General features: G+C 38.2%; 2 protein-coding genes across 2 annotated transcripts; both read left to right on the top strand.

Annotated features, from left to right (window-relative positions):
• The first annotated feature begins 1,513 nt into the window (after positions 1-1,513).
• On the top strand, positions 1,514-18,936 carry LOC132204103 (uncharacterized). The gene is made up of 14 exons (XM_059632366.1): positions 1,514-1,553; positions 1,936-2,140; positions 12,381-12,492; positions 12,852-12,912; positions 13,539-13,664; positions 13,743-13,870; positions 14,147-14,320; positions 15,609-15,720; positions 16,525-16,707; positions 16,757-16,975; positions 17,061-17,173; positions 17,649-17,819; positions 17,875-18,046; positions 18,100-18,936. The coding sequence occupies exons 2-14, from the start codon at positions 2,013-2,015 to the stop codon at positions 18,315-18,317; spliced, it is 1,917 nt and encodes a 638-aa protein (XP_059488349.1). The 5' UTR covers positions 1,514-1,553; positions 1,936-2,012; the 3' UTR covers positions 18,318-18,936.
• An 84-nt stretch (positions 18,937-19,020) lies between these two features.
• LOC132204105 (zinc metalloproteinase nas-14-like) lies at positions 19,021-21,692 on the top strand. The gene is made up of 4 exons (XM_059632368.1): positions 19,021-19,266; positions 19,799-20,101; positions 21,083-21,216; positions 21,312-21,692. Exons 1-4 carry the CDS (start codon positions 19,122-19,124, stop codon positions 21,492-21,494), a joined length of 765 nt encoding a protein of 254 aa, XP_059488351.1. The 5' UTR covers positions 19,021-19,121; the 3' UTR covers positions 21,495-21,692.
• The last annotated feature ends 346 nt before the right edge of the window (positions 21,693-22,038 follow it).

Genomic DNA, 22,038 nt, shown 5'->3' with positions numbered 1-22,038 from the left:
TTCGTTTCTTTGGTCTCCGTGGACTCGCAGCAACCAAAAAATGATGAGGTTGGGCGTGTTGACGAAGAGGCCCACCCTTCGCAAGGGTCGATTCGCCCTGACTTCAGCTAGCCACGATGTGCGACCTTACGAAGAAATTCCCGGACCAAAACCCATTCCCGTGTTGGGAAACAAATTCCGATTCCGATTCTTCCTAGGATTCCGACAGTATAATTTTATGTTCAATCATTTTTTGTTTCATTTTTTAATAAGCAAGCGGAAACAACCTCTAATTTTTAAATCTCACAGAAGGTGAATGAAAAGAAACTAAATTTAAATTTTAAATAGAAATATTTATCAATTTTAGCAATTTTTTTTAATTTTCTGACCTCTTTTTATAAATAAAATATCATACAAACTTTGGATGATGCGCTAATTTTTTATTAATACAGTTTTTTTACAATGTTTACAATTTTTTTTCAATAGAAATTGAGGATTGAAGTTTTTGATTGAAAGCGCGACTTATTACTTATTAATTTTTTGAAGGCATCAAATACTATTTAGTTTTTTCAATATAATTTTCGCATTGATATTAACTCTCAAGACATAAAAAGTCTTTCAAATTGTCACTATTTATTGCTTCCCTTATCAAAAAATTACCGCTCCTAAGATTAATTATGTCACGCAGAGGAATTATCTTTTTGCTGCTTATCTGCGGGGCAAAACTAAAATAAGCCTTTTTATCAAACATTATCCTGAAATGTTCAATGATAATTGAGAAATTTCAATAAAAACTGTGGATTTGAGAAGAAAAAATAATATTTTCTTGCAGAGAAATACGAGTTTGGGGATTTGTTGAAAATGTTCGCGCAAATCCGCGACGAATTCGGGCCGACCGCGAGATTTTCAGGGCTTGAGCCGAGCCGAACAAGGACCTGGTTTTCGTTTTCGATCCGAGGGACGTCGAGACGGTTTTCAGGAGCGACTCGGCCGCGCCCTTCCGACCTGCCGTCAAGTGCTTCGAGTACTACCGACAACACACGCGCAAGGACTTCTTCAAAGGGGTCGGCGGCATTTTCGTCGAGTAAAAGAAAGAAAAATAAAAATAAAATAACAAAAAAAATGATTAAAATGATTTGGCAGCCAGGGGGAGGCGTGACGAGAGGCGCGCCACTTTGTCAACCCCATCTTCATGCAGCCAAAAGTCGTGGAAATGTACGCGCCCAAAATCGACCAGGTGGCCGAGGACTTTGTCAAAAAGTACCAAATTTTTTTTCAATATTAAATTTCGAGACGATTAATTGTTTTTTCCAGGCTGGATCGCTGCGAATGAAAAGAGCAAAATGCCCGAAGACTTTTAAAGTGTTTGTGATATCGTTCTTTTTTTTCGATAGTGTGGGTTTACCGCGGCGGCCGTGTCTCTTTTGATGTCGGGCGTTTTAGCAGACATCTGCTAGTTGTAAACCCTTTCTTCTCTTTTTTCTCAAATTTAAAAATTTTTGTACAGACCGAGAAGAATAAAAATAATAATAATAATGACTTAAAAAATGAGTTGCACAAGTGGGCCTTGGAATGTAAATAATTTTTTTTAAATATATGTAAAAAAAAAGGAAAGTCCGAATAATTTTGGTGATGATCTAAAAACAAAAATATAAATCGTATGGAAAATTTAGAAATTATTAATTGTTTTTTTTATATGGGAAATTTCTAAATTTTCTCCCAAAAAATGACACTAATGTCATCAAGCCAATTCATCCCAATAAATTTGGATCATTTTTCAGCAAACATATTTCTCAGTGTAGTACAATTTTTTTAATTGAATAATAAATTTCACCCAACCAAGTTCATATATCATTCCGATGAAGTTAGTTTGGGCTTCTTAATTTCTTAAAGGGGAATGCATTTCAGTCAACATTTTTCTCAGTGCAAGCCTAATTGCTTTGACTTTGGATTCAGCAATCGCGGTGATCGCGTTGGACGCGCGGCTCGGGTGCCTGGGCGAGGAACTTGGCGCCGACTCGGAGCCGCAGAAAATGATCGACGCCGTGCACGCGCTGCTCACCACGATCAACCTCGAAATCGGCTCCGAGGCCTTCCTTTGGCGAATCTGCCCCACACCCTCGTGGAAAAAATTCGTCAGAGTCATGGACTTCATCATGCAGTAATTATTAACCATATTTATTTCTTTAAACTCATAAATATTTGAGCTCAAATTATTATTTTTTTTTCACAATAATTATAATTATATGATCGTGAATATCGAGAAACAAAATCTAAATATTAATTTAAGATTTCCATTTATGAAAACAATTCAATGTGAAACATAAAATATTTGATGCCCACGTGATAAGCGCGCGTTGAGATATTCGCTCGGGACGTGGCTTAAATTTCTCTCCTTGAGATGAATTTGCATAATTAATTAATCGCAATTAATTGCTCTGAATCAACGCGCGCTAAAATCACAAAATGACAATAAAATCGACTTTTTCAAATAATTTGTCCTCTTTCTGGACTACATTTAATTAATTTTGAGCTCAATCGCAATTAACACAGCTTGAAAGTGGTTTTAATTAATGAAAACGTGTAAATTAACTCATTTATATCTGCGATTTACACAATTAAAAGTAAAAAATTAAAAATACTCAAGAATATCAGGCTCCCTTGATAGACGGCGGATGCTGCGAAGGTCAAAGTTTATCAACGATGCCCCCTGCCAACTGACGAAACCCGCACAATCTGCCGATTTTCCTCAACAACCCGGCAGCAACTTTTATTAACGATAATTTGATTAAAAAAATTTTGCCTTTTGCACGCACAAATTTTGATGTAATTGAAAATTATGGTAACTCAAAAAGACTTGATTTTTTTAATTAATCAGCTCGCGGCCCATCTCGGCGCGGACCTCTCTTGAGGCCCCGCGTTTTAGCAAATTGTGTTGCCGTTTCTTCACATTTTGAAATTTTCTTCTAATTTGACTGTTTTGTGAAGAATAAACAACAACAATAATAATAATAATTAAGCCGCAAAAGCGACAGAAATATAAAAAAGGGGCAAATTTTAAATTGAAAATGTTTAATTAAGGCAGCAAAGGAACTGTTGAGCTTCTCAGCACGTTTTAATCTCATTTGATACTTGATAGGCAAAGGCAAAAAAAATATTAAGAAATATTTCATTTTTACATGCGTGCATTTTTATGCAAAAAAGAATTTTACGGAAGTAAAATCGGTCGTTGATTTTAAGATATTTTATTTCTGGTCTTAAAATGATAAAAATGTTAATTTAGCTTACAATTAGCAGCAAATAAATTGCCTCGCTCGATTTCGGCGCGATCTGAAATATGAGCTTCTAATCTGAGCCGCCGGATGCTGTTGTGAGGGTTTATCAATCTAAAGCTGGAAAGTCCCGCAATCTCTGCCGATTTTCCTCCACAACCGCCCCTCAAATCAAAATCTTGGAGCTAAAGAAATATTTTAACTAGAGCACTTTCATTTAATAATAATTTTTGATCACTGAAACCTAGTCAATTGAATATTTTGTTATTTTATTTTAAACATTTCAGTTTGAAAGACAAATTTTGCAATTGATAAAATTTATGATTTTAAATTTTAATTCAATTTAGCGAATCAAGCGTCCAAGTTGGTTTAATTATGGTCCACAATTTTTCTTTCCACATCTTTTTTGTCCAGTCTTGCGTTTTTTCTTTAATTATAATAAAATTAAACAGTAATTTTCAAACTATTGGCAAATCTATAAAAGCAAAATATACAAGGCCAAGAAAAATTTTTCTACATTGTTTAATCAATTTGCTAAATTTTATTCAGAAATTTGTCTCGAAAGAACTGAATTTGCCTTGCAGAAAAAACAATTCGTGTCTTACAACTATGAAATAAGTGAAAATTTTCCTGGCTCGTTTTGAAAATTTCCTCAATTTCAAGTAAAATGGCATTAAGAAAATTTTCCCTTAATTGACAATTAGTCTAAATGATTCTTTCTTGAAGCTCAAATTTTTTCAAGGAATTATAATTATCCTTATTTCCTGGAATTATTTCAACAAGATAGATCAATTTTTGATTAGAAAAATGCCAGGAAAATAAATAATTTCACAGATCCTGGATGAAAATGGAAGAATCGTTTTCGTTTTTGAATAAAACTAATTTTATTCAACGAGGACATTCCCGCTTTGCCCTTTGGTGTCCACTTTATTTGTTCTCCAAAATTTTGTGCACAAATTTAGAACTTTTTAAAAATTCAATAAAAATTCATAAGAAATTAATTCGTGGATTAAAAAAGGGGGAATTCATAATTCAAGTGATGCTGAAGGGAATTAACTATTTCGGCGCGACCACGTGATTCAAACCAAGAGAGTTTTTATCAATTGGCCCAAACAAAAGCAAGTGGCTTGGAAAGGCTCTCGGCATTCGCTCTTCGCTTCTCAATCGCGATCATCGACACGGCTCGAGTTCCAAGTAAGTTTTCTGTCCCTTCTGGGGAATTTCAAATCCTGTAATGTGCATATTTTAATACAATATATTCTCATTTTAAATGCCGCGATATTTCTGGAATTATTTTATTCAAAACATTTATTCATGATCTTGGTTCTCTGGCGAAGTTTTTCAATGTTCGAGAGAAAACCTGGACCCCTTTTGGCCCTTTTGACCTGTGTCCTCGGCACGTTAGTGAAGTTGGCGATATCGCCAACAGTTTTTGGCATTTTTTTAAAAGTGGAGAAGTTGGCGATATCGCCAACTTTTTTTATCTTAAAAAAGGGTTATAAAAGAATGCTGATTGCGTTCTAGGGGATGCATTTGGCTAGTATAAGTAACCCGTTATGCATTAGATCTCTAGAAGTACATAAAATATGGATTTTTCGCGATTTACACCCTCACGGCCGGGTTCAGCCGCTTTCTAACCCACCCCAAATTACACCCTTGACACCCTTACATAAAAAAACCACCCTTACATCGCGGCTGAACCCGGCCTTCTAATTTAATTATACACCCGAAGGTATTTTTATGGTGCCGACCACAGTGAAAAATCGGTTTTTCGCGATTTACACCCCCACGGCCGGCTTCAGCCGCTTTCTAACCCACCCCATTCGACACCCTTGATACCCTTACATAAAAAATCAACCCTTACATCGCGGCTGAACCCGGCCTTCTAATTTAATTATTCACCCGAAGGTATTTTTATGGTGCCGACTACAGTGAAAAATCGGTTTTTCTCGATTTACACCCCCACGGCTGGGTTCAGCCGCTTTCTAACCCACCCCGTTCGACACCCCTGACACCCTTACATAAAAAATCAACCCTTACATCGCGGCTGAACCCGGCCTTCTAATTTAATTATTCACCCGAAGGTATTTTTATGGTGCCGAAGTTACCTGAATATCAGTTTTTCGCGATTTACACCCCCACGGCCGGGTTCAGCCGCTTTCTAACTCACCCCGTTTGACACCCCTGACACCCTTACATAAAAAAACAACCCTTACATCGCGGCTGAACCCGGCCTTCTAATTTAATTATACACCCGAAGGTATTTTTATGGTGCCGACCACAGTGAAAAATCGGTTTTTCGCGATTTACACCCCCACGGCCGGGTTCAGCCGCTTTCTAACCCACCCCGTTCGACACCCCTGACACCCTTACATGAAAAAACAACCCTTACATCGCGGCTGAACCCGGCCTTCTAATTTAATTATTCAGCGGAAGGTATTTTTAAGGTGCCGATGACACCTGAATATCGTTTTTTTATTTTTAAAAAAATTATAGAATTAAATATTTAATTAACAATTAATTATTGATATTAAAAAAATTTCCACAAATCGTTGGCCGCTTCAAAGTGATTATCCAACTTTGAATTTTGATTGACTTGAAAATTTCCAAACTTCCCATAAAATAATTTAAAATAGAAAATTTTGAAGAAGACTGTGTCTTATAAAATTGCGAAAAGTAACAAGAATTTTATTTTTCAACTTTACGGGGTTGACTATGTGCATTATCTTTCCGGCCTGTCATTTTCATTGCTAGATTTTATTCTTAATAATAATTCAATTGAAATGAAGATTTAAAGAAAATTTCTAATAATTAAAAATATGCATTACATCTTTTCTTTACATTATTCAATTCTGTAGCAATAGTTCCGAGCAACAACAGTGCTACGACGAAAGTGATTCCAGAGTGTGTTTGCTATGCGGTCAGTAAAGGCACCCAGTACCACCTGGCCGAGTGCAAAAATCGCGTCCTTAGTATTAGTGACGACTATTCGAAAAAGAAGTGAAAGACTTTAACTTTATTTTGTCGTGCACCACATTGAAAATTGCTTCGTAAACTTCTCTAAGTTAAGTTGAAGTTGTACTCAAATGAGCTTCAAAATAAAAGAATATATTTTATTCAATTTAATTTTTAATTCTTAATCGACGTATTAATACAGGTTGGCATCACCCAGAGCAACCCATACCTGTGTGCTAATTATTTTTTTTCATAAACTTCTAAGTAAAATTATCAATTTGTAGCAGTCTGGTCTGGTTTGAATTTTCTATTTTCCAATTTTTTTAATTTTACTTTTTAGTGAAGATTGAGATTTTCTTGATGGTTTCATCTGAAATATTTTGATAAGCATGCTACTGAATAAGGATTTTTTTAACTTTACCCAATTTTACCCAAGTATATGGCTTTCCTGCCCCGGACTTGTTTTAAATTTTTTCATAATAAATTTTATTTTTTGATTAAAATACTAAATTTACTAATTTCTAAATTTATATCAAGAAAATGAAATTCTCAAAAGATATTTGAAGTGGAATATGTAATAGTAATCAATTTAAAGAACCAACAATACAAATTAAATGAATTGAAAAAAAGGGCTAAATTAATAAATCAAAATTCTGGAAAATGTGTGTGACGTAATAATTGTATTTCTTAAAAAAAAATTCAAGGGGTGTAATTTTATTTCGTTATCCAGGAAATCAAAACAAGAAAACAATTTTTATTTCAAACAGCTGATATGCCAGATGAGAAAAACACAGCGGAACAAGGCCGTGGGGGTGTAAATCGCGAAAAACCGATTTTTCAGTAGTCGGCACAGTAAAAATACCTTCGGATGCATAATTAAATTAGAAGGCCGGGTTCAGCCACGATGTAAGGGTAGTTTTTTTATGTAAGGGTGTCAAGGGTATCGAACGGGGTGAGTTAGAAAGCGGCTGAACCCGGCCGTGGGGGTGTAAATCGCGAAAAACTGATATTCAGGTGTCTTCGGCACCATAAAAATACCTTCGGGTGAATAATTAAATTAGAAGGCCGGGTTCAGCCGCGATGTAAGGGTTGTTTTTTTATGTAAGGGTGTCAGGGGTGTCGAACGGGGTGAGTTAGAAAGCGGCTGAACCCGGCCGTGGGGGTGTAAATCGAGAAAAACCGATTTTTCACTGTAGTCGGCACCATAAAAATACCTTCGGGTGAATAATTAAATTAGAAGGCCGGGTTCAGCCGCGATGTAAGGGTTGATTTTTTATGTAAGGGTATCAAGGGTGTCGAATGGGGTGGGTTAGAAAGCGGCTGAACCCGGCCGTGGGGGTGTAAATCGCGAAAAACCGATTTTTCACTGTGGTCGGCACCATAAAAATACCTTCGGGTGTATAATTAAATTAGAAGGCCGGGTTCAGCCGCGATGTAAGGGTTGATTTTTTATGTAAGGGTGTCAGGGGTGTCGAATGGGGTGGGTTAGAAAGCGGCTGAACCCGGCCGTGGGGGTGTAAATCGCGAAAAACCGATTTTTCACTGTGGTCGGCACCATAAAAATACCTTCGGGTGTATAATTAAATTAGAAGGCCGGGTTCAGCCGCGATGTAAGGGTTGATTTTTTATGTAAGGGTGTCAGGGGTGTCGAATGGGGTGGGTTAGAAAGCGGCTGAACCCGGCCGTGGGGGTGTAAATCGCGAAAAACCGATTTTTCACTGTGGTCGGCACCATAAAAATACCTTCGGGTGTATAATTAAATTAGAAGGCCGGGTTGAGCCGCGATGTAAGGGTTGATTTTTTATGTAAGGGTATCAAGGGTGTCGAATGGGGTGGGTTAGAAAGCGGCTGAACCCGGCCGTGGGGGTGTAAATCGCGAAAAACCGATTTTTCACTGTGGTCGGCACCATAAAAATACCTTCGGGTGTATAATTAAATTAGAAGGCCGGGTTCAGCCGCGATGTAAGGGTTGATTTTTTATGTAAGGGTGTCAGGGGTGTCGAATGGGGTGGGTTAGAAAGCGGCTGAACCCGGCCGTGGGGGTGTAAATCGCGAAAAACCGATTTTTCACTGTGGTCGGCACCATAAAAATACCTTCGGGTGTATAATTAAATTAGAAGGCCGGGTTCAGCCGCGATGTAAGGGTTGATTTTTTATGTAAGGGTGTCAGGGGTGTCGAATGGGGTGGGTTAGAAAGCGGCTGAACCCGGCCGTGGGGGTGTAAATCGCGAAAAACCGATTTTTCACTGTGGTCGGCACCATAAAAATACCTTCGGGTGTATAATTAAATTAGAAGGCCGGGTTGAGCCGCGATGTAAGGGTTGATTTTTTATGTAAGGGTATCAAGGGTGTCGAATGGGGTGGGTTAGAAAGCGGCTGAACCCGGCCGTGGGGGTGTAAATCGCGAAAAACCGATTTTTCACTGTGGTCGGCACCATAAAAATACCTTCGGGTGTATAATTAAATTAGAAGGCCGGGTTCAGCCGCGATGTAAGGGTTGATTTTTTATGTAAGGGTGTCAGGGGTGTCGAATGGGGTGGGTTAGAAAGCGGCTGAACCCGGCCGTGGGGGTGTAAATCGCGAAAAACCGATTTTTCACTGTGGTCGGCACCATAAAAATACCTTCGGGTGTATAATTAAATTAGAAGGCCGGGTTCAGCCACGATGTAAGGGTAGTTTTTTTATGTAAGGGTGTCAAGGGTATCGAACGGGGTGAGTTAGAAAGCGGCTGAACCCGGCCGTGGGGGTGTAAATCGCGAAAAACTGATATTCAGGTGTCTTCGGCACCATAAAAATACCTTCGGGTGAATAATTAAATTAGAAGGCCGGGTTCAGCCGCGATGTAAGGGTTGTTTTTTTATGTAAGGGTGTCAGGGGTGTCGAACGGGGTGAGTTAGAAAGCGGCTGAACCCGGCCGTGGGGGTGTAAATCGAGAAAAACCGATTTTTCACTGTAGTCGGCACCATAAAAATACCTTCGGGTGAATAATTAAATTAGAAGGCCGGGTTCAGCCGCGATGTAAGGGTTGATTTTTTATGTAAGGGTATCAAGGGTGTCGAATGGGGTGGGTTAGAAAGCGGCTGAAGCCGGCCGTGGGGGTGTAAATCGCGAAAAACCGATTTTTCACTGTGGTCGGCACCATAAAAATACCTTCGGGTGTATAATTAAATTAGAAGGCCGGGTTCAGCCGCGATGTAAGGGTGGTTTTTTTATGTAAGGGTGTCAAGGGTGTAATTTGGGGTGGGTTAGATAGCGGCTGAACCCGGCCGTGGGGGTGTAAATCGCGAAAAACCGATTTTTCACTGTGGTCGGCACCATAAAAATACCTTCGGGTGTATAATTAAATTAGAAGGCCGGGTTCAGCCGCGATGTAAGGGTTGATTTTTTATGTAAGGGTATCAAGGGTGTCGAATGGGGTGGGTTAGAAAGCGGCTGAACCCGGCCGTGGGGGTGTAAATCGCGAAAAACCGATTTTTCACTGTGGTCGGCACCATAAAAATACCTTCGGGTGTATAATTAAATTAGAAGGCCGGGTTCAGCCGCGATGTAAGGGTTGATTTTTTATGTAAGGGTGTCAGGGGTGTCGAATGGGGTGGGTTAGAAAGCGGCTGAACCCGGCCGTGGGGGTGTAAATCGCGAAAAACCGATTTTTCACTGTGGTCGGCACCATAAAAATACCTTCGGGTGTATAATTAAATTAGAAGGCCGGGTTCAGCCGCGATGTAAGGGTTGATTTTTTATGTAAGGGTGTCAGGGATGTCGAACGGGGTGAGTTAGAAAGCGGCTGAACCCGGCCGTGGGGGTGTAAATCGCGAAAAACTGATATTCAGGTAACTTCGGCACCATAAAAATACCTTCGGGTGTATAATTAAATTAGAAGGCCGGGTTCAGCCGCGATGTAAGGGTTGATTTTTTATGTAAGGGTATCAAGGGTGTCGAATGGGGTGGGTTAGAAAGCGGCTGAACCCGGCCGTGGGGGTGTAAATCGCGAAAAACCGATTTTTCACTGTGGTCGGCACCATAAAAATACCTTCGGGTGTATAATTAAATTAGAAGGCCGGGTTCAGCCGCGATGTAAGGGTGGTTTTTTTATGTAAGGGTGTCAAGGGTGTAATTTGGGGTGGGTTAGATAGCGGCTGAACCCGGCCGTGGGGGTGTAAATCGCGAAAAACCGATTTTTCACTGTGGTCGGCACCATAAAAATACCTTCGGGTGTATAATTAAATTAGAAGGCCGGGTTCAGCCGCGATGTAAGGGTTGATTTTTTATGTAAGGGTGTCAGGGGTGTCGAATGGGGTGGGTTAGAAAGCGGCTGAACCCGGCCGTGGGGGTGTAAATCGCGAAAAACCGATTTTTCACTGTGGTCGGCACCATAAAAATACCTTCGGGTGTATAATTAAATTAGAAGGCCGGGTTCAGCCGCGATGTAAGGGTTGATTTTTTATGTAAGGGTGTCAGGGGTGTCGAACGGGGTGAGTTAGAAAGCGGCTGAACCCGGCCGTGGGGGTGTAAATCGCGAAAAACTGATATTCAGGTAACTTCGGCACCATAAAAATACATTTGGGTGAATAATTAAATTAGAAGGCCGGGTTCAGCCGCGATGTATGGGTTGATTTTTTATGTAAGGGTGTCAGGGGTGTCGAACGGGGTGAGTTAGAAAGCGGCTGAACCCGGCCGTGGGGGTGTAAATCGAGAAAAACCGATTTTTCACTGTAGTCGGCACCATAAAAATACCTTCGGGTGAATAATTAAATTAGAAGGCCGGGTTCAGCCGCGATGTAAGGGTTGATTTTTTATGTAAGGGTATCAAGGGTGTCGAATGGGGTGGGTTAGAAAGCGGCTGAAGCCGGCCGTGGGGGTGTAAATCGCGAAAAACCGATTTTTCACTGTGGTCGGCACCATAAAAATACCTTCGGGTGTATAATTAAATTAGAAGGCCGGGTTCAGCCGCGATGTAAGGGTGGTTTTTTTATGTAAGGGTGTCAAGGGTGTAATTTGGGGTGGGTTAGATAGCGGCTGAACCCGGCCGTGAGGGTGTAAATCGCGAAAAATCCATATTTTATGTACTTCTAGAGATCTAATGCATAACGGGTTACTTATACTAGCCAAATGCATCCCCTAGAACGCAATCAGCATTCTTTTATAACCCTTTTTTAAGATAAAAAAAGTTGGCGATATCGCCAACTTCTCCACTTTTAAAAAAATGCCAAAAACTGTTGGCGATATCGCCAACTTCACTAACGTGTCCTCGGCTTTTCCAGCCAATTTGTATTTTTTTCCAATAGGCAGACAAAACAAAAGTCAACGAGCTTTTAAAATTCCAATGCGACTTTTTAGATTAATTAAACACAACATTTGGTAGCTTCAAATAGTTGTCAGTGTTTGCGAATCCTGCAATTGCGTGACTTCGCGATCCAGGCCAGTTTTCTTGCTCTGCTGACCTCATTTTACGGGTATTTTATTCCAAACAATTTATTTAATTAAATTTTAACTGGCGAGAGTTTGAAACAAAAAAACGGTGTTTGGCAGATTTTAATGGAATAAAATTTTTGCTTTGGAAATAGGATATCAATACGTGTGAGTGATCATTTCCACTTTGCCTAATTAACAGAGACGCAAAGTAGCAAATGATCAAAAAGAGTTTTTATTATGAGATTTTCACATGGTTTTGCTGGAACTGCGAGAATGAATGGAATACCAAAATATTGAGTTTAAATTAGGAAATTCAATTTTAAATGGCTCACAAAAAATAAAAACTCAATTGAAACTTAAACGCAACTTTAGGTGGAATTCAGAAGATCAAAATTTGGTAAAGATCGATTTAACTTTTTACCAACTTGAATTTCAGGACTTGCAAGAGTTATTTGTGCAAATTCTTCCAAAATTTTATTTCCATTTCCAAAAAGAAACGATGGTAAAATTTGAGTGCTGAAATTCGACTAAATTAAAAGTTTGTGTAAAATGTTTCTTCTTTTGCTTGATATTATTCACTTTAGGAATCATTTCTTTAGCTGTGAGAGTAAAAAAGTTTGTCAACTCGGGAAAATATCGCAAAATCTGCAGATTTTCATTATCGTTGTTTCGTGAAAAAAATTACTAGCTCTAATTTTCATCTGCATGTTTTTGAAAAATTCATTGCTGGCAAAGTAAAAATTGGTTAGTTAAACATTGCAGGCAAAATTCGCAAAAGCCAAGGTTGAAAATGGAGATCGGAAGTTGGATTTGGATTTTCGCCCTCTGCACTTTTTCCGCTTTTGCCCAGACTTGGGACGTGGAAACGAGGCAGGTGAGAGTTTGGCTAAAACGCAAAATTCATTTTCTTGAATTCAATTAATTTCGAGCGACCAAATCTGTTTGAAGTTAAAATCGGAGTTAAAATAAAACTATGAGAAAATCAACTTTAAAATTTGCCAACATTTTGTAACATGTCCTGACAACGTATTAACAAGTTTTCAACTTTTCGATATTGAAACTATTTGAAGGCAAAATTATGTCCAACGGTTTGAATTGAAATAAAATATTATAATCAATTTCTTAACCTTAACGACTTTAATTTTGGCAAGTTACGGTTAATCTGTTAGAAGAAATAGAATTATGATTAATTAAAGTAAAATAAAAAATTAAAATAACTTTTATTTTTCACAGGAAATTAACTTGACTGACTGCTGGAATTATGGAAAAAATCGATCAATTTTTGAGGCTCCAGGTATGAAAGTTTCAATTCAACATCATTAATTTTTTTAAATCAAGGTAAATGCTTTCAAAACCTTCAAATAATATCAGGCTCAAAATTTATTATTGAATCTCCGGATGTGGAGCATAAATTTTTGAGTTCACTCAACTTGCAATTTTCAATTTTTTTAAGTCCCCATTATTTCTGTTGGAAAAAGGACGGAAAATTCGGTTTTAAACGCAACTTTAAAAACGATCACACATTTTTCAATTTCTTTTTATTCGAAAATAATTAAGACCAAATATTCTGTACAAGATTTTCCAGAAAATTTTTTTTATAAGCCTTTGACTAGGTAAAAATTCAAAATTCCAACTGGATAATCTCAAAATTTTGATTTTAAAGAAAAACTTGAGAGTGATCTCTGAGAATAAATTTTTTTCATTAATCATCTTTTATAATATCGAGTCGACATTTTACTCTTTGTAAAAATTCGCATGTAAATAATTGTGTATAAAACTGGATCGCTCGGCTTTCAAGTCTTGCTTTCCAGTCACAAAAGCACCGGCCGAAATCTCCGCTTCAAGTTGGCTGGACTTGTTACTTCTTTCCGATAATTATACTTCATTCAAAAATAAAAATTATCAATAATTGCTTTTCAGGCGTTCAAAATTTCAATGACTGCGGCCGATGGAACCAAAGTGGAATCGCTCCGTGGATTGTTTGGCTCAGCACGGGTGGTTTTTTGAATTATGGAGTTCTTGTATCAGACGAAACAATCATCTCTTGTAAGTATTGATTGGAGAATTATTGTTTTGCAAGTTTTCAAAAATTAATTAAATTAATGATTTTTGATTCCTCAATAGACGGTTTGCTCCCTTTATACGACGCGCATAAAGAAGGGAAAGAAATTCAAATTTATGGAGGCAAATGTGAAGACGAAAATGATAAACAAAAATGCTTCCAGAAAAGAGGTTTATTGCAGAATAAAAAGGTGAATTTCCTTTTTTTCCACCTTTTCACAAACTTTTTCAAATTTTAATTTTATTTTTAATTTCCCAAAAGACGATTTTCTACTCAAGATAAAAATAATTCAATGTTTCTCAATCTGGTTGCCATGAATTTAAGTGATTTAAAAATTATATTTCCTGAAATTTACGTTAGCTAAAAATGTATATTCAATGGCACAATTTTTAAATTTAAAAACGGGATAATAATAAAACATAAAGGATACTTTTGAATACTCAAAATTTATACGCGATGGTTTCAGGTTTTGAACGTAAAGAAGGTGGAATTGAAGCACGGCAGATTTTATTACTATATGATCTTAGTTTGGCAAATTGAAAAATTGGATTTTACACCGAATTTGCAGCCTGCCTGTTTGTGGAATTGGGACAACACGAACGACGAACTCGAAAATTTTTATGGTTACGATCAATGGCATGTACGTATGATTAACATTTTTGCCTTTTACAATTTTAGAGGGCGCGATTAGATAATTTTTTTGCAGCTTCACTTCTATTCAGATTTTTGCATCGACGTTAGTTTTTTTATGAACAAAATTGAATTTTGAAATTGTAGAAAAAAATTTACGGGTTGTGCAATTTTTTTCACTAGATTTGAATAAATGGTGGAAAAATGATGTCAATAAATTTGACTGGAAAAAATCCGTCAAAATAATTCCATAAATTTGCCGCGATGATGGGAGTTTTTACGAATTCCGTCTTGTTTTCTTTGATATTTTTGAAAGAGAAACGTTTTTTTTTATCATTTATTTCTATTTATGGAGAAATTAACATTTATTGGAAAAACGATTCTAGAGCGAGATTTCAACATTTTCAAGATTCGAAAATAGCTATGAATTCATCTACACATGCAATTGTTTCATTAACTAGCAAAATTTTCAACGTAATTAAAAATTCAAAGAAAACTCATCTCATAAATAGCCAAAGCTGAATAATTGGAAATATTTTTTAATTTTCAACAGACCGAAAAATTGTTTTTCCATTTCGTCCCATGGAAATTCTGCACACGTATTCATGATACACGGCCTGGTTGCTTTACCGGAACCTTGTTTCACATGCAGGGGTAGGGGGTGGTCCATTGTTCCACGCATGTCGTGACACTCGGCCACTGAGCGCCACGACAGAGAGATTTCTGCTTTCTTTCTCTCTGCCGTATTCCCTTAGACTCGGGGTCGCGGTAATTAATAAAAGCACGGGTGGTTACTTTTAAATGTAGGATTAAATCTATTGTAATTTAAACTGGCAAGTACAACTTGGCGATCGGAATAAACTGCGAGGCGCAATTAAAGTTAACTGGGATACAAATAATGGACACAGCAATACCCCCCAATTATGAAGCGCGCGGCGCACACACGGGTGTCTTTGCCGGCCGGTGGCTCGCGAGCGTCTCCTCCTTCTCTTGCGGGCGGGTTGCTGCTGCTGCGTGCTGTCGTTCAGGGTGCCACCTTCAGGGCGCGAAAAGTAATTGCTCTGTGAGGGAACCCAAAAGGCGGCAATGGCACATTTAAAATTTAAACCTTTATTCAAAGGTTGTGGACAGTAGTTCCACAACAACGCAACACTTTGAAGGCGCGCGCGAATATCCAAAAGCGCAGTTCTGTTCACGAATTTTCCAATTATTAATTTTTTCGTTCCTCAATTTATAATTATAAAAGATCGTTTTCTTTCCACAATTAAAATTAATTCAAATTTTGTTCCAATCGTTAGGATAAAATGAGAAAAGTAGATTTCCTACCGGAGCAAACGTGTTATGGTGAGAAAAAGATTGAAAAATGGATCTGCGACCTCTACGGGAATACAATCTGCACATCAAGAGGCGGTAAGTAAAATTGAACCCGCGGAATATGTTATAAATTGTCGCCACAAAATTTGTGATTGGTTGACGATTTGCGACTTTTCGTTTCTTCTGCCTCTGCTCTTCAAAATTAATTTTGAGAGAATTAAGGTTTGAGCGCAGAAATTAAATTCGGTCTCGCAATCTACGATTTGCGTTCAAATTTTGCAAAACATATTTTGAAGAAAACACCGACCAAAAATAAGTTCGCCTGGAGCGCCTTTTCCTTTCAATCGTCAAGCCCTAGAACGACCTCAGCCACGCTAATTGAGACGGAAAATTTACAGGTTTTTTTAATAAAATATTTTTTTAGTAGAAAATAAAGAATCCAGCCAACTTTCTGCGGAGGTATAGGCTGGTGCTCAAATGTGACTCCAAAGCAAGGCAAAGCCAAAAGCATTTCAGTGCTTGCGATTGTTCTTCTTTTTATGGTTTTGGTTCCCTTTGGTTCTCTTTTGATTTCGAGCGTTTTAGCGACCTTTGATAGTTGTGATGCCCTTTCTGCTCATTTTTAAAGATTCTTATTTTTTTTTAATTACTTTAGAAGAATAAACAATATACATAAAATTCCGTTTACAAAATTTCAAAGGCATATTGGAAATTTTTTTAATTAAAATGTTTAATATTTTGTCAAGAAAGGCGGCAAATGTGGATAATTTGATTGAGGGGGATAGAAATTATATTTTGAGAGCTTTAAAAATAAAGAATTTCAAAAAACGAACCCAAAATTGGGGGACGTACGTGCTCCATTTTTTAGCAGCTCCCAACTGTTTGCTTATTTTGTTTCAGACGATTGGTCACGATATTTATTTATTGAGCGCGAAAAACGATTTTATCTACGCGCATTGGTGGCCATCCATTCTGAGTCCACTTTAACATGGTTCGATTTGTTGCCGTTTTTGAATGAAATCACTTCAGCGTCCGTCGATTTGGCTTCAATGCCAAAAATCCCCAAAGCAAAATCCAAAAAAGGTTTTAATTTAATTTCCATTTTGATTATTGCAAATTTCAAGGTTTCCAGATTTTGGCCCAAACCAGAGTTTTGCAAACTGCGGACGACGATCGGGCGAAAGGCGCAGAAAAAGAGAAGCCGGAAAGGCGCTTGCGTTGGTCACAAATGGCAAGAACGCGGTCAGAGGTCAACACCCTTGGCACGCGAGTCTTTCCAGAAAAATGCAAACAGGACGTAATGCAGATTCTTGCGGCGCGACCCTCATTTCAAAAAAGGTCCTCGTCACAGGTCAGAATTGTATTATTTTTAGAAAAATCGCTCTTTTCTCATAACTGAACTTGACAAATTTCTAAAATCTAAACACGATTTTTAGCGGCGCATTGTCTCTTTGACGACGATGGAAGTTCTTTGAATGCGAGACACGTGGACGTGGCCCTAGGAATGCACAACCGATCGAATTTGCAAGAAAATCGACAGAAGTTTACGGTAAAAAATAAAAATCAGAATTTCTGACTGAATCAATCTAAAACTTAAAAACTGCTCAGAGAGTTTTTTACTGGAAATTAGCCTCGATAAAAAGTTTTTCTCACAGAACTGACAATTATTTTTTTCTGACGGGAAAGAATTGATATGCGTTTTTTTTTTAATTAAATAAAAAATTCCTTTTATGTGCATTTTAATTTATTGCATAGTTTAAAATATTTTGGTGATGCTGAGCATTGATTAAAATCAAATTTTCCTTTTATTTCTCAATTTCTAGGTCGACTCTCTTTTAACAACGAGAAATTCATTAGTTTTGTTTCTTCAATTAAATTCATGAAAAAGACAAAGTTGAAAATGGGAAAAAATGAATCACAAAGCTGAGATGAGGTCTTCTTAAACTCTAAACGCACCACAAGAAACACACTATCGATTAAAACTCACGCAAGGATTAATTAATTATTGCAAATTGTTTGTTTAGGCTGCAAGTCTGGTGATTCATCCTGGCTACGACCACAGCAAGGTTGATTTCAAGGATGACATTGCCCTGGTCATCTTGGCAGAAGAGGTCAATTTCAATGATTTTGTGCGGCCCATTTGCCTCTGGAACGACGACTACGATTTGAACAAAATCGCCAACAAATCCGTCACGGTAAGTTTTTTTTTTTAATTTAAATTTTGCATTAAATTATGAAAAAATTAAAAAGGTGGTCGGCTGGGGCTTCACTGTGGACCATGAACAGCCACAAATTCTGCAAAAGGGGATTCTGAAAATCGTTTCGTACCAGGATTGCTATGAAAGCAACAATATGAAGAAAAAGTTTTTTTCCAAATACATGCGACCGACGGAGAACTTTTGCGCCGGAATTCCTCAAACGCGTGTGAATATAATTTCATTAGGGGGAAAAAAAGTAAAAAATTTGTTAATTTAGAGACAAGTGCTTGCAAAGGGGACAGTGGCGGAGGATTGACTTTCTACGATCGTGATGACACCGAACGCCACTTTTTGCGCGGCGTAGTCAGCATGGGTTCTGTCAAGAAATTGCCCTACGGTTTCGTCACGTGCAACCCCAAGTTCTTCGCCCTCTACACCGACGTCACCAATTACATGGACTGGATCGTCCAAAACGCCCCTGACATTAATATTTAGATTTTTTTTAATACAAATGACATTTTTGCAGTTAGTAATTTCATTGCCGGGAAATATTTCTTTTTAAACGAATTATTAAATTTTGGTCCAAATTGAGTTAAAAAAATGAAAAAAATCACCCCAAATGTTTGATGCGAACATACTATGTAAAAGGATTTTCATTAATCATCATTAAATTACTGTATTTTTTGTAAATCAATCATCAGTGTATACTGAGAAATTTCCTTGTTTTCTTTTTCTAGCTGTAAGAAATTCATTAATAAAAATTAAGAAAAATCTACTTCCAGAATAACATTCTTTGCAAAATTGTGAGAAATAATTACATGAAATATTTTCAGTTGCGGTTCTGGCGAGATCAAGCTGTTGTTGGGGTGGAGAGCACGCCATTTTTAAAGGTTAAAAACTGTATATAATTGTTAAATTATTAGAGACGAATGCTTGCATTGGGGACAGCGGCGGAGGATTGACTTTCTACGACCGTGATGACACCGAACGCCACTTTTTGCGCGGCGTCGTCAGTGCCAGTCCAGGAAAGAGGATAACTCCGAATTTCCGATCGTGCGACCCCGCCCACTACGCCCTCTACACCGACGTCACCAATTACATGGATTGGATCGTCCAAAACTCCCCCGACATAAATCCTTAGTTTTGTTAAATATTTTAGTCAACAATAATTATTAAAAAAGCAGCTATTGTAAATAAAATATTTATTCCTTAATCAAAAAAATTGTATGTTTAAAAAAAAAATTCACTGTCATAAACTATAGTTGAGAGGAATCGTATAAAAATTATAATTTGCTAACAATGAAAGAGACCAACGTGTGGGAGTTGTCGGGCCTGAAGGAGGGCGACATCATGGAGGACGCGCCGAGGTCGCGCAACGTGGTCAGCGACCCGGAAACCCTGTGGAAAGACGCCACCATCCCCTACATCCTCGAGCCCATGTTCAGTGAGTTGCGAACGAGACCTGCAGGGTAGGCAGCCTGCTCGACGCGTCCGTCCAGCGGCGCAGTATCCACTCGAATCAAGGCTGTTTTTATTGTTTAAAATTACTCTCGTCACGGAAATAAGATTCGTATTTAAATCTTTTTGCCAACTTTTTTCATCATTGTAAAAAAATTTACATAAATTTAATTGGAATGAAATTGAGAGAAAAAAAAGAAAATAAACCGGGATGATTTTTTTAAATCTATAGAAAAGGATATTTGAAAACAAAAAAACTTTTGGTACTATTTCATCTTAAACTCGGAGGAACAAATAAATTTCATTAAAATTAGGAGCCAAGAGTGTCTGTTTAAAAAAACTGACTTTAAAAACTCTAAATCAAAAGGCATCTTGAAAATAATTTTCTACCGGATTCTGAGACAAAAATTTTATTCTTCAAACGTTGGATGCTCTGGAAATGAAGTTTCAACCAATTTATTTTGAATTTAAGAAAAAGAAGAGTTTTGAAATGACGAGCAAGTGTTTTTCGGTTTCAGACGACGCGGAGAGGAAGACGATCCGCGAGGGGATGGACATGATCGAGAAGGGGTCGTGCTTCAAGTTCCGGCCGTTCCAGATCGGCGACCTGGACTTTGTGTACGTGCAGGGCGGGCCGACCGGGTGCTGGTCGTACGTGGGGCGGCAGGGCGGCGGCCAGGTCGTCAACCTGCAGAGGAGCGGCTGCGTCCACAAGGGCGTCGTCGCCCACGAGCTGCTCCACGCCTCCGGCTTCTTCCACCAGCAGAGCGCCGCCGACAGCGACGACTTCGTCTTCGTCAACTTCACCAACATCCAAGCAGGTCAATTTGTCTTCTAAAAAGCAACATTTTTGCAAGAAAAAACAACGGTATATATCTAGTATATTCCAGACTATAATTTTTGGGTTGGCACTACTGCATATATACTGGCTGGTTGCTACCGGTTTTTACCGGTTTATTTGGGCGGTTTTTCTTATCACTATTGGTTGATAGTGGGCGTTTTTCCTACAGCTGATTGTCTTCCACCCTACACTTTTATTGTCGAGTTACAGTGCGTTTTTGTGTTTTTTTCTCCTCCTGCTCCTGCTGACGTCCCCTTTCCGTCCATGCGTCACACACACGGAAAAAATTCAAAAAAGGTCACAGGTCAGCTGGGGTCAATGACCCTTTGTGACCTGGTCACCATGTGTGATATATCGTTTGAAAGAACAAGTCAAGGCAATCATTTTTTGTCATCATACATTTGTTCCTAACTCTAACAGGAACATTTTTATCGAGGTTAATATTGATATTTTCACACTAAGAATGATCAGAAAACCACGTATTTTGCCGTTTGATCCGAAATTTCTCAAAAACTGAAAATTTTAAGATCACCAATTTTCGACATGTTCTTTATTACTAGCAAGAGCAGCTTTTGGCTAGTTTGGAATCAAAAAAACTTATTGTCTTGATACTTTGGTAACAATTTTAATAATTCAGCTAAAAATAGTGACCTTCAGAGTTGACCTTTGACCTTGGTTATTTTTGCAAAGTTGAAGAACGTTTAATTTCCTACAATTTTGCTTTCATAAACTTTCGCGCTATGTTTAACGGGAGATGAGATATTTTCGATTTTGGAAAACACCTTTTTTTGAAAGTCTGCCTTCAACCCCTGTAAAATAGGCAATTTTGAGAATTTTCAAAAATTCTTTTGCTAAATTCCGTCCAATTCGGTTGACCATAGCCAAAAGTTTTGCCGTATGAAAAAAAGTGCTCATTTTTTTTAAGTGGCATGAAAGTGAAAATAAAAGTTTTGGTTTTGAGGTCGCGAGAGCAACTTTGACAAGTACAACGAGTCGATCGTGTCCGACTTTGGCGTCGGCTACGACTACAACAGCGTCATGCACTACAGCCGCAAGGCCTTCTCCAAGAACGGCGAGGACACGCTGGTGCCGCTTGTGAGTTCTCGCTTTTCCAAAAGAAAAACCCTGAATAAAAAAATTCCCACTTGAAATCAGATCAAAATTGATTTTTCATTACTTTGAATTCGCAGCAAGACGGCGCCGAGATCGGCAACCGACACTTTGTCACCGACAAGGACATGGCCAAGCTCAAGGCCAAGTACGGCTGCGGCGAGCAGGGCGGCCAAGGGGCCACCGAGGCCCCCAACTCGTACGGCAACATGATGCTCGAGGCCGGCAACCAACTTCTCGCCCTCCTCGTCCCGCCCGCATAAATTTCTTGTATTTTAATCAAATCGGTGTCACGTTAATTGTTCTTCGGTAGATTTAGAATTTTTGTAAAATATATCCAAGCAATGTCACATTTCATAGTTTTAATATTTGTCCATCTTTTAGGACATTTAATTTTAATTCGATAAAATTTTAACAATGGAAAGTTTGCAGATTTTTTAATAAACTGGAGTTTGAAACACGAAAAACAATCTCTTGAAATAATTCCTACGCTGAAATGATTTTTATCTTAATTCTTTTCACATTACGCAAGTTTAATTTTGAATGGAAACTTTGGTCAGCCGAACCGAAATCGATTCACACTCCAGGAGGAGTTTTTCAGGGTGAAATCTCGACAATTATCTGCTTTCCAGGAAGTTCAATAACACGCCTCTTTATTGCTAATACGCTTCGTTGCTCAGTTTTCGTCAAAGTCATAATCGGAAGAATTTAATAAAGTTCACCTGTTGCCTTTGAGGTATGCAACCGGCAGCACAGGTTTGGCATTTTATTAAAAAAGAGATAAAAAGAGGCGTTTCATACAAATTT

The sequence above is a fragment of the Neocloeon triangulifer genome, unplaced genomic scaffold (assembly GCF_031216515.1).
Source record: "Neocloeon triangulifer isolate White Clay Creek 2 clone unplaced genomic scaffold, ASM3121651v1 ptg000020l, whole genome shotgun sequence".
In the NCBI taxonomy this organism is placed as follows: domain Eukaryota; kingdom Metazoa; phylum Arthropoda; class Insecta; order Ephemeroptera; family Baetidae; genus Neocloeon; species Neocloeon triangulifer.
This window is presented reverse-complemented; position numbering and strand designations above follow the sequence as displayed.